The sequence below is a fragment of the Prionailurus bengalensis genome, chromosome A1, assembly GCF_016509475.1.
Source record: "Prionailurus bengalensis isolate Pbe53 chromosome A1, Fcat_Pben_1.1_paternal_pri, whole genome shotgun sequence".
Taxonomy (NCBI): Eukaryota; Metazoa; Chordata; class Mammalia; order Carnivora; family Felidae; genus Prionailurus; species Prionailurus bengalensis.
Window position 1 is genome coordinate 106,219,984 of NC_057343.1, and position 13,450 is coordinate 106,233,433.

The window sequence follows — 13,450 nt, forward strand, 5'->3', positions numbered from 1 at the left end:
CTGTCCCAAAAATAAAGAAAAAACGTTGAAAAAAAAATTTTTAATTCTTTATCTTCTCCATTGGGAGGACAGGTGTCTACTACGCATGCCAGAAGTGAAGTTCAGTAGCATTACTTAGGTAGTTCCTTTTCTTTATTTTATGCTCTCATAAATTGTGACATTTATTTTAATTACAAGTGATTTTTTACTTAAGTGTTTTTTTAGGATAAAAAAATTTTTTTGAGCATTTCTTTTTGCAACTTTATTTCTAAAAGAAGTGTTAAAAATTAGAGTGGATGATTACTTCTAAAAATATTCCTAGTAATTATATATTTTCTCTTTGTGACTTAGGTTGACTTCAGAATAGCTACAAATAACTGCCACGTTTTCATTTCCTTGTGTTTCAGATCCTTGGCAACTTTACAAAAGTATTGCATAGCTATCTAGTATAGTAATAAATATTGTATAAGTAGCATATCTAGATTTATCTCAGTCTGAAGTACATAAATCTAAATAAATTTTGGAATGTGACTTTTTTTCTTGGTGACTGATACTGCTTTGCTGTCTTGCCATTCATCTTACTAAGGTAGCAAGCTACCAGATGGCTCTAGCAGAGGACCTGGCGTATGGCACACACTCAGATACTGGTGGATGGGTGGATGGTTAAATGACAGTTAGTGGGTTATTTCATTGTCAAGGCCCGTCATAATAGATGAAAACAGTAGGACTAGTTAAAGCTTTAATTATTGTTACAATGGAAAGGGACTTTACCTAGTTCGCTTTAGCTAAAATTCTGTGGAAGCCTGATGAATAATTCAGCATCGAAGCATAAACAGGTCAGCACTAGGAAGTAGAGAAAGCTATACAGATAGTATGTAGGTTAGATGTAAGAAAAAAATGGTTCCATGTTAGTATGATGTTTTTCTACCTCCTTTCTTGTTTCCTTGACTGACCCCAGACATTAAGAAGTTTATCCATGCTTTGATTGACATCTGGACTAGTGATACCAATCAAGGTAGAGGTGCTTGAAACATAATTAGTAAGGTATATGGACTAGTAGGCATGACCGAAGTCAAATCATCATTTTGATTGTAAACTGTTCCCTCATATAAGAAAAGAGGAATGCCAGACTTCACCTAGGAGGTATTCAAGAATTTACCAGTGACTTGAACTGAAAAAAAGCGAGGGATCGTGCATATGTATCGCTCAGACTTGACCTAAATTATAACGGTGCAATCTGCTTTCCATTAATTGCCAAAGACATTTTGTTCTCCATAGCTGAAATATTTAATGAGAACTTTGGACCGGATTTTCGGGAGGAAGAGACTTTCTTTTCTGTATTTGCCATCTTTTTCCCTGCCGCAACTGGGATTCTTGCCGGAGCAAATATCTCAGGTGATCTTGCAGTAAGTATTACAAGGTACTGGATCACTTCTGTATAAAAAACCGTAGATGTATATTATTTTTAAAGGTAGACTTAAATTTTTTTTCTTGCCTTCTAGGATCCTCAGTCAGCCATACCCAAAGGAACACTCTTAGCCATTTTAATTACTACAGTGGTTTACATAGGAATTGCAGTATCCGTAGGTAAATAACCATATAGTTTTTTATGTGTTTCAGAAATTTCATGATGTACACACTTTAAGTATTTCCATGACATTTATATTTCTAACTTTTAAATTAAGAAGTATTTCAGTAAGAAGGTTTAGAGTTGCATATTTTAATTCAGAAAGAGTTTTAAATAAACTGGTAATGGTTTTATAGGCATTAGCTAAACTACCAGATGCTCTATTGTTTTTTCCTCTAAGATTTTTATTAAAGTAAATTAGAAAATTATGTAGTCTTATTTGCAAACTTAAATTTCACTGAGCTACAGTTTATAGAAAATGTAATACAATGGTGTAGAAGTAAGAATTTTACTTTGTGATCTTTATAAAATTTTTAATATTTTTGCTTATGGTCATTATTTTATATTTGCATGTTAATCTTACTACGTATGAAGATTGTTTCAAGACATTTAAACAACATTTGGCATTTTCTGTCATAAAAAAATGATTCTGGTAAACAGGACATAGTACATCAAATGAAAAGTGTTACTGAAGTCTTACTAAATTGAATGAAAATGGTTTTAAATCTTTTATTACATTCATGAAATCATGGCATTTTAGAACTTGAAAGGACTTAAGTGGTCAACCAGTCTCTAAATCACTGTTTTGCACAAGACTGAAAGTTTAGAGATTTCCTTACCAAGGATAACTGACACTTGATTTCAAGAAGTGTTTTCTTGGCAAAGAGAGATTTTGTTTTGTTTTATAATGAATTATTTAAAGAATGTTAGTAAAGTAGGTTCTTTAAAACATACTAATCCAGAAAAAAAGGTAAATATTGATTTGCCTGTAATTTACATGTAGTAACTATAGATAAATTGTATTGCGTTTACTACACTTTGGTGAAATTATATACTTTACCCAGAACACATATATTCTTGAATTGTAAGCCTTGTTTTAATGTCTAGACTCAAGTTTTCCAGTTAAATCTCTGAAGTATATTATAAGAATAAAGGTTTAGTTTAATACCAGTCTGAAGAATCAAACTCCAAAATCATAGACCACACAGTGTAACGTTTTCATAGTATTTCGGTAAGAAAATTTTTTTAAATGTGTATTTATTTTTGAGAGAACATGAGTAGGGGAGGGGCAGTGAGAGACGGAGGCAGGGAATCTGAAGCAGTCCCTGCGCTGTTAACGCAAAGCCTGATCTGGGGTTTGTTCCCACAAACCATGAGATCATGACATTCCCATGAGCCATGAGATGATGACGTGAGCCGAAGTTGGGCACTCAACCGACTGAGCCACCTGCTCACTCCAAGAAAATTGTATTTTGTCCCATATTTGGTGATATGTTGTGAAGTAATGACAAAACTCTTTTTATAAACTCTCCTGTTAATTTGCCTAAATGTAATTTTGAAACTTCACTAAACAAGAATTGGAAATGCTAATAATGCTATCATGGTGGGCTAAATTCACATTTAGTAAAAGAGTTGGATTTCATTTATTTTTCCAAGTCTGTATATGCGCAAATCTCTGAAATTCATTTAGAAAAAACAAATCAATTATATATATAAGCTTAGCAAAATATTTTTGTGTTCCCCTAAAAGTTCTTGGCACAAGAAAATTTAGTTTTAATTTAAAGAAAGGTTTATATAACTGGTTATGTTTCAAACTGGAAAATAGTTACAGCAAATAAATGGTTTCTATTTGTATGTTACCCCCTAACGCTGTTGGCCATCATACTCCTTTCATTCTGTCCACATTAGCCCGTGGAGTGTCTGTTCTCCCTGACCAGCCTACATCAGTGGTTGTGTAACTAGTTCAAAGTAATGGAACCTTTTTTTCACCCAATCACTTCCATGTAGAACATGAGAATATGAAACACTTAAAAGCATACATGCTTTATAAAGGGTAGACAGGCTTCTTTTCTCCCCTCACCCAAATGGTTTCACAAGCACCTTTAAGGAAACATGGTTTTGCAAACACTATTCTGAGAGTTAGATGAAGAAATTGAGGACAAAAAGGACTTGATGTAGGCTGTCTAATCATTAAAATGTTCTTCCTTTCAAACTTAAGTTTCGGTTTGTTTTTCACTTTAGGCTACACTGTTTATTATTTTTACCTCATATGTGATGAGACAGGAGTGCTAAAGTGCTTCAAAAGTAAAAATATATGAAGTCTAAGGAATGGTAATTGCCAATAGTTACATATCATATGTTGTTCCAAATAATGAAATGCTTTTTTATCAATAAAGTTTTTTAAATGTCGTATTATAGAAGTTTTCAATTTTGCACAAGAGTAGAGAGCTTTTTCTAATGAACTATCACCCAGTTTCAATGAAATTACCAAGAATTAACAATCTGTGGTTAATCTTGTTTCACCTATACCCGTTCATTCTGCCCCACAGTTATTTTTAATCAATTCTCCAATAATCATGTATTTTCTTAATATCAGGGTAGACTTACTTGAACCAGAGGTTTAAACAGAATTATAATTCATTGATACTCAAATTGCTTTCCTTCACAGAAGTTTGATATTACCTGAAATCTGATCTTTGGCATGTTTCAAATATAAAATGTTTCCTGTTGGAGCAGGAAAACATTTCTCCCATTTGTAACTCTTTCAACACAACGTGTTTATATTTGCTTAAGGACATCTTACCAAATAGACCTAGAAATGGTTTTGCTTATCATTTTCCACAACCATATGTGCAGGGTTTTTAATCGTGTATTTGTAAAATACTAGTTTTTAATAATGTTTTGATTTATTAAAATATTGGGGATCATGATGCTTTTTAAATTCTATTACTGGTAAATCTTTGTAAACTATAAATGCTATGAAAGTAAATGGTGAAAATGTCAGTACTTTTAACAAGTATATATTCAGTACCATAATTTGCTTTATGGATATATGTAATTTTGAAATGAATATAAATTTGAGCTATCTTACTTGTTATTATTTTACCTTGCACTTCAGGTTCTTGTGTTGTTCGAGATGCCACTGGGAACGTTAATGACACTATTGTAACAGATCTAACAAACTGTACTTCTGCAGCCTGCAAATTAAACTTCGACTTTTCATCTTGTGAAACCAGCCCTTGTTCCTATGGCCTAATGAACAATTTCCAGGTGAGCATCATATTTATATTATACAGACATTTATGTAGAGGTTAGACTGCTATCAAATTTGGGCATTGAGATTCCAGCACTAACTTAGAAGGGAGGGCTGTTGTTATTTTCTACCCAGATATCTGTTGGAAAAGTCTGTAGATAACTAATTGGGCAAATAGAAAAATTTTGAAAGGGTAAAATCTGAAGCTTTTCAAGAGCAAAAGGGCTCCCAAGGGTAACACTTCTATATTAGGGTACAATATATAGTACATATGTATGGTGTATAGTTTAAGAAAACAAGCATCCCACACATGGTGATATTTCTTGGGTCTATTTCTAGGTTCTGTATTGTGTTCTATTGATGTTTGCATCTATCCATCCACTAGTACCATACATTCTTGACTAGAGTAGTTACATAATAAGTCTTAAAGTCAAGTAGATTGATATCTACCACTTTATCCTTTTTTAAAATGGTTTTAGCTATCTTAGTTCTTTTTGCTTTTCTATAAAAATTCTAGAGTAATCTTATGTTTATCTGAAAAAAGTCTTGGTGGGATTTTGTTACAAACTGCTTTAAACTTGTATATCAATTTAGGGAGAATGACATATTCACTCTATTGAGTGTTAGAATCCATGAACACAGTCTATTACTCCATTTATTTAGGTCTTTGGTTTCCTCCATCAGCATTGTGTAGTTGTCAGAATACAAGTCCTATACGTGTTTTGTTAGATTTGCGCAAGTATTTCATGTTAGTTTGAGTTTTTTAAATCCATATTTGTTCAAATGAGTTTGTTTTTCTAATGAGTGGTGTCTACATAATTGCTTTATATATAAAATCCCTTTTAAAAAAACACTGATGAGTATCAGTAGCGTTATTTAGTTAGATAAGGCCCGTATAGTCCTAGTGTGCTAAACTACCATTGAACAACAGAATTAAATTTTTGTTGTTGTTTACTTACTTATTTTTGAGACAGAGAGATCAGGGGAAGGGCAGGGAGAATCCCAAGAAGGTTCTGCATTGTGAGTGAGGAGCCTGACATGGGGCTTGACCTCATGAACTCTTAGATCGTGATCTGAGACAAAATCAAGAGTCAGATGCTTAACTGACTGAGTCACCCAGGCACCCCCAGAATTAAGTTCTTAATGGATGTTTGAAAGTTTGTGACCTTTTAAAACATATGAACTGTGTAAAAGATAACACTACTTGTCCAGAACTTGGAGGATATCATTTCTTCTTCCTTTTATTATTATCTCTACAAGGTTCTAAAGGTAAAATGAAATTTTTGTAAAATATATGGGTTTTTACAAACAGAAGATTATACTGAATCAAAGGAAAAACTAAAAATTTTGTTTCCTGGTGTTTTTACAGTTTAGTGTAATTATAATAAACAATAATTGATGATTGTATTTTAGGACAGTATAAATTTCATGTAGAATAATGAAATTTTGTAATAAAATGTAACATTTTAAAGGCGTTATTTTTATTTTTGTGGTTTCAAGCAATTGTCTACATTTTCAGTGTTTAGAAATATTGAACCCAATTATATAATAGAAGTTTGTTTTTTTCTAGTCACAAGACTAGGCATAGTCGTAGGCATGAAAGAAAGTATTCATATCCAGCTAATGATCCAGGCCAGTTCTGACATTGATATTGTGTATGAAAGGCACAAATGTTGATCTCTGCCCAGTGACTGAAAATGCCAATCAGATTTCTGTGTTGTTGCCTTAAAATACAAAAGTGTGTTGTCTTTATCAAGTCTAGTATGGACTCAGTAAAGCAAAGAGCAGCTTGGTTTATGTAAAGCTGCTTTGCTTATACAACTAAATAAATCTTCAAAAATTTTAAAAATGCTTTGTAAAGTGAAACAAAAAAATCCTGTAAAAGCGTAAACTCATCATTTAGAGAATGAAGAATGGTACACAGAACATAAGTAACAAGCATGTAAGTTGGAGTTTGATGATGCAATCCACCCAAAACCACACTTGATAATGCCATTGTGCATGTCTTTGTCTTTTCATACTTCAGGAAGAAAAATGACTTGGATCATTTTGTCTTAAATTTTGATTTTTACATATATAGTCGTAGGTTTCTTAATGTGTTTCTACATTTTAATGTCTTCTGAAACCAGTGACTCACCATTGCTTAGTAAATAAAGTGTGAGCCTTTTTACTGTCAGTCAAAACCCTTCATAACCAGTCTTATGTCCCACTGCCTTCTATCCACACTGAACCCATGTGGTTGCATATTTTTGCATATATACATGCACACATGCTTCTCCTAGTCTTTTCCTTTTTTTTTTTTTTTTTTTTGGGCACTTCATTCTGCTTGGAATGCACCTACTTTTTTTTCTTTTTATATGTGCAAATATGCCTTTAATCAAGGAAACCCAGTTTCATGAAGATTTTCTTGAACCTCAAATCATCAACACATACACATATATTTCCCCCATAGAAAAATCTTGACTTTTTTTTTTCTCTTACTAGAGATAAGACCTTTATTTTTGTCATCTTTGTTTCCATCATGTTTTGTGGACAACACTGATGTTACCATTATTTACATTCATTATCATTATCCTTGCTATTCATATTTTATCATAAAATGGTGGGAAATGCAGAGGTTATTGGGTAAATATGTAATTAGAAAATAGGAAACTCAGCAAATTTTAGAAGGATAGCATTTCTAGATGCTAAGTGTGGAGCATTATTTACCTCTCTTCAGAAGTGATAGAAGAAGAGGAAACGTGATTTTTCCCTCAAAATTGACAGATGAAAGGTTATAGTTATATGTAATCCTTGTGTCTGTTTTGCCTTAATCCAGCAAAGTATCATTTTCTCTGTACTTTGCTTTTTTTCTTCCTTTATCTCCTGTTTTTGCACTTAACTTTGGGGTCATGATGGACAGGCACACAGTTTTGGATTTGAAAAGTATATATAGCAGAAATCAAGTCTGTTTATTTTTATCCTGGTCCATCTTATCTGTCCTTTATAATCTCCTTCCTCAAAGACAGGAGTTGCACTGCTAATCTAGTATTAACGACCGTGAAACATAGTGATTGTGAAAAACATGTGGCATATATCTAACTACCAAAATTTGACTAAAGGGCCGAATAGAAAATCATTTAAGATTTTTTTTCTCTCTGAAATGCTTACAGCGGTCAATGCTAATATTTTTTTAACCACTTTAATGTATTCTTCATTTTTAATACTAAGTCTTTTGAAAGATACAGGGAGAGCTACTTAGGCGAAACAAGGTGGAATTATCAACACATGAAACCAGATGTATGCATTATGGCCCGGGATCATGCCTATAGCTAACTTTACATCTGGTTTAAAGTATAAAATTACAGTCAAGGGCAAAATAGTCACAAATACCTTAAAACCATATTTCCTTGTCTCCTTCTTAGTTGGCACGGTCTTGGTCACTATCAATGAAAAGTAAATCTCTACTAGGGAAGTAATGAATCTAGGTAATGATCATCATTCACTACTGGTGGAACTTATAATGGATGGGTCAAGTTGACAGTACCTGAGTCCTCCAGACAATTTTCCACCTCGGTCTTGTCTTTTCACAGTTTTCAAAGATGTGGGAGGAGCATTGCAATGAATACCTCTATACCTACCCCTTCACTTAAATTTAGTAGGTGTTTATGTTTTGCCCCAGGCCTTTACCTTTGTATATATGTATAGTCTCTTCTCAAATATGTGAAAACAAATTATACACACCATAAAATGCCCATCAGTTTGAGCTCTTTGAAATATTCTATATGGGCACAGTATAGTTAGCCCACTTCAGGAATTCGTTGTTGTTGAAATACTGTTACTTAAATATATCATCCATCTTCATTTTCCCCACTTGCTCCAGTAATGTCCCTTATAGCTATTTTTCTTAGATCCAAAATCCAATCTAGGTTACGTATGGCATTGAGTTATCATGTTCTTTTAAAATCCTTTAATCCAGGAGTTTCCAGCCTGCCTGTTTTAATCTTCCAGGGTGTTGCTATTTTAAAGAGTCCAGGCATGTTACTTTGTTTTTCGCCCCTCAGTTTGGATTTATCTGGTTGTCTTCTCATGATCTAAGTGATCAATCCATTTTTTTTTTTAAACTTCATTAGGGAAAGTTTTGAACATGTACAAAGATAGAGAAAGCAGTGTAATGTACTTTATGAGATTTTATTAATCACCAGTGCTTGGCTGACTTTGTTTTATTTATAACTTCCTACTTCCCACGTTATTTAAAGACACATCATAGACTTATGTCCTTTCAGGTAGAAATATCTCCACATTAGGTTCCGAAAGTTGAGGTCTCTTTTTAAAAAAGAGAAAACATAACTACAATACCAATCTCACAGAAAGGGAGGGAGCAAGGAAAGAAAAGAGAGAAAAAGCAACCTTCTTGAGAAAGAAAAGAAAAGAAAGAAAAAACAACCTTCTTGATGGAAGTGCACCATCTTGAAATACTCTTGCCACAGAACTTGTACTTCATCCTGATGCACTGTCTAGATCTGTCAGTTCACTAGAAATACAGAGGTGAGAGCATCGGGTTACATACCACAAGTTGGAGATGCAGTCAGTGAAATCCAGAAGTGTGAGGCTTCTCTGAGACAATGACTTAATAGTAAAATGTAAAGGAAAGCAGTGAACCTGCTGATTGAAAAAGACTTTAAGAGACGTATCAACCAAATTTAATGTGTGGTCTTTTTGTGGATTTTGGTTTAAACTATTTAAAAAGGCAAGAAAAGATGGACAACTTGGAGAACTTGAATGGTGATAGGCTGTTTGGTGATGTTAAGGAACTACTTTTTAAATTCTGACAGTGGCTTTGTAGTTAGAGTTTTTAAAAGTTCTTACCCATTAGAGGTACATGGTGAAATATTTATATATTTATTTATTAAGTGATGTCTGGGGTTTGATTCACAATGATGTGAGATTGGTCCTCAGCTGATCATTGTTGAAAGCAGGTGATAAATACTTGGTGGTTCATTACGCTCTTCTGTCTGCTGTGTGTCTGAAATTTTACCAAATAAAAAGATTCAAGGTGAACGCTACTGGTAAATATGTTTTAGAAATTTGTAATGCACATAACCATTATTACTGCTTGTTATTATCATATCCTCCCGCCCTGTTAGTCTCCTTCATTAGCATAATAATGATATATAGTATTTTGTTCTTTCTTGACTTGTTTGTAACACTTAATTTTCCCCTTTTTTAAGGTAATGAGCATGGTGTCAGGATTCGCACCATTAATTTCTGCAGGTATCTTCTCAGCCACTCTTTCTTCTGCATTAGCATCCCTTGTGAGTGCTCCCAAAATATTTCAGGTGGGTATTTTCATAGTACAAGCTTTATTGAAAGGGAAGTTATGGTAATATATTTCACTTTGGGATTCTTAACTTTTTCAAATCATTTGTTTGCCTTTATATGTGTATGATATATACACACACATCTCAAGACAGGTATCTTTAATTTTGTGAATGTTTCTCATTACATAAACATTAGTGCATTTACCTACTGTGAAGGTATAGTCAAGTTGTCTTTCTGTAAATGGTGATGGAGTTTTGTTTTTTCAACATACTCTCATTGCACAAATTTTTTATAATGTCTTACTAAGAATAAGGAATGCAATCCAAGTATAAGTTGAAAGAATTAAAGGACCTTGTGCCCCCTTGCATGATGACAGCCTTTATGTTTTGATTTATGAACATTTGAATGCCTACTATATGCCACACATTGTGTTAGCTACTCAGGATGACGAATGAGGCACATCATCTCCCTTTAATGAGCATTAAGCAAACAGCTGACACTGAATAGGATGTTGTTCTGCAGCCTTGTTCCTGATATTATAGTTGTAGCCAATGAGTAGGGTCAATGTAGAATATATCTCTTAAAATAGTTTTTAATAGAGTTTTAAGAAAAGTGGTTAAGTTTTATAATAAGGATTTTTATTTGCTTTAAGTCTAGGATTTAGACTTTTTTTGTGTGATGTAGGTCACACCTATGTCATACTCCTCAAATTTTCAGATTTATTTGTGTGCCTACTTCTCTGCCATTTATCTTCATAAAAGAGTTTCAGTGTGGGGAGGCGGGTAAGGTAGATAAAAACTTCAGTGGTATTCTCTACCACCTACCTTTTGATACTTGAAATGTTTGGTCTCCTTTATCGTTTGTTAGGTAAAGCAGTGTGACACAGTGGGAAGAAAGAGGATCAAAAAGTAGAAATCTTGTGTTCTAATCCTGTGTCTGAAATTTTACGGTATTATACGTTTATACAGTATTACACAGTATTATACACTTACACATATTATAACTGTAAGGAAGTCTGTCTAATTTCATTATATTTCCTCTAATATTTGCCTTTCTTCACTAGGCTCTATGTAAGGACAACATCTACCCAGCTTTCCAGATGTTTGCTAAAGGTTATGGGAAAAATAATGAACCTCTTCGTGGCTACATCTTAACATTCTTAATTGCCCTTGGATTCATCTTAATTGGTTAGTCATACAAATGATGTGCTAATACAGATTTTGTAACATTTATAGTGTGAACTCTAAACATTGAATTATTAAATTATGAAGAAAACCTTAATTTACCTAGTAAACTAAGTTTTTTTTGTGATTAAATGAAAGTGTACGTAGAAAATACTATAAATTATAGTGCTCAGTACATACCTGCGAAAATTATTACCATCACTAAGTCTCCATTAGAGGGAACTCCTAGGTTCTTGTCCCTGAAACAAATAAAATGACAGCGTACGAGAAAGGATTTTAGTGCCCTCCTGAAGATAGAGCCTCCACTGAGCTACTTTTGGGCACTTTTACCTCTGATCACAAGTGAGTTAAATGAGTCTTCCACTGCTGAAGATGATAGTGGACTTTTATTAGAAGTCTGAATTAGACCAGAAAGTATGGAAACTCTCATGTAATGCTGCTAGGTATCTCTTCGGTATGGCTACTTTGGAGAATAAATCACTAATGTTTTGTAAAGGTTCTCACAGTCCAGCACTTCTTTTTAGTAGTCTATATATATTCTAAAGAAACTTGCATGTATATCCAAAGAACCATATCCAAAGATGTTTTTAGTGTCATTATTTATAATAGAAAAGGAAAGCAACTTGAATACCTACTAACAGAAGAATGAAACTGCAGACTATTATCGAAGAGTAAAAATAATGAATACGCTTTATCTCCACGTATCAGTATGAATGAGTCTCAAATATAATAAATGTAACCAAATTGCAAAATGATAAATATGGTATTTGTCTGACTTTGAAAATAACCAAAACAGTACTGCATAAAACTTGTGGACTATATATGTGTTTAGTAAAACTATATAATGTCACTGGAAAAATAGGGCAACTTTGGAAGAATGAGGTGGAAAGGGTTCAACTATGGACCCAAGGGTCGATGTCTGAAAGTATATGAAGTACATGTGGCAAAATATATGTACTCATTAAATCTGAAGTGTGGATATAGGGGTATATCTGTCTATCATCTAAAGGCTTAAAATAATTTCATGTTTTAAAGAGTTAAAAAATGTGTATAGTGTGTCCTTAAACACACCTCATGTGTCTTTTGCAGCTGAACTGAATGTTATCGCTCCAATTATCTCTAACTTCTTCCTTGCATCGTATGCTTTGATCAATTTTTCGGTGTTCCATGCCTCACTTGCAAAATCTCCAGGTGATCTTACATTTTCTTAAAGTTCTGTGAATGCATTAATGTCTTTGATTTTAGAGAAAATAATAAAACTTCAACACATTTTAAAAGATGGTGTTGTGCGTGATTAACCCATTAATGCTCAGTCTACCTTTACTCTAGAGTCAAGTGAGTCTTCAAAGATCTCTTTGTCATGAAGTTTACTGATAGTTTACTGTTTCTTAGAACCATTTAAGATAGCATTGATCTCCAATTCTGACTAATACTATGAAAGAATTATTTTCTCCCTGTTTTTATTATTTATGTAACTGCTTTCCATTTAAATTCTAAGAACATGGTTATGATAAAGCTAACATGCCCAGAAAAATATTTTTAACACAGTAAGTTCTGTGGAGTTCTGTTTTAAATGGTCTCTGGGAACTGAAAAACTGCCCCATATGCTTTCATCGAGGACTTTTTATTATAAACCATAACAACAGCTGGACATCAGGGAAAGAATGAAGGAACAAAGGCAATTTTCCTTCTAAGGGTCTCAAATTCTCTCAGAATAGGGAAGATAAAGTATGGAAGTTGGGACACACACATCTTAGCTTCAGTCTTTCCTTTAAGAATATAAATTTTAGAGATGGGTATGTGTGGTTGTAAAAGGATAACACAAGGGATGCTTATATTGGACTGTTCTTTGTCTTTACTGTATTAATATCAGTATCTTAGTTGTGTTATTGTATGATTTTGCAAGGTGTTATCATTGCGGGAATCTTAGGTAAAAAGTCCCCAGAATTTCTCTGGATTCTTTCTCACAACTTTGTGGGAATCTGCAATAATTTCACAATTAAAAGTTTAATTTAAGAAAAGAATATGAAATTTATTGAAATGATTTTTAAATAATATTTTTGGCTATGGAATGAAAATTTGAAAACATGGTCTTGAGCATTTTTTTTATAGTGAACTTAATTTATAAATACTTCATCAAATGGGAAGATAAGTTTCTACACCCAACTGTTAATTTTTCTAGCAAGTAGATGAATTAAGTTTTCCAGAAAATTTTGTTTGAACGCTTTTGTATATGCATTAGAATATGCATATGTTTCATGGTAAAATCCAAAACATAAAGCCACACTTGTCAAGACTCAACTTGAAACTTCCTCTCAATCTTTT

General features: G+C 33.2%; 1 protein-coding gene across 2 annotated transcripts in view; it reads left to right on the forward strand.

Annotated features, from left to right (window-relative positions):
- The window catches only part of SLC12A2 (solute carrier family 12 member 2), a 107,530-nt gene that overhangs the window by 52,679 nt on the left and 41,401 nt on the right, over positions 1–13,450 (forward strand). For both annotated transcript variants that reach the window (XM_043586844.1, XM_043586853.1), the window contains exons 8-13: positions 1,258–1,385; positions 1,482–1,566; positions 4,506–4,657; positions 9,851–9,958; positions 11,005–11,128; positions 12,215–12,316. In XM_043586844.1, the coding sequence (XP_043442779.1) occupies positions 1,258–1,385; positions 1,482–1,566; positions 4,506–4,657; positions 9,851–9,958; positions 11,005–11,128; positions 12,215–12,316 (699 nt within the window). The remainder of the gene's footprint in view (positions 1–1,257; positions 1,386–1,481; positions 1,567–4,505; positions 4,658–9,850; positions 9,959–11,004; positions 11,129–12,214; positions 12,317–13,450) is intronic.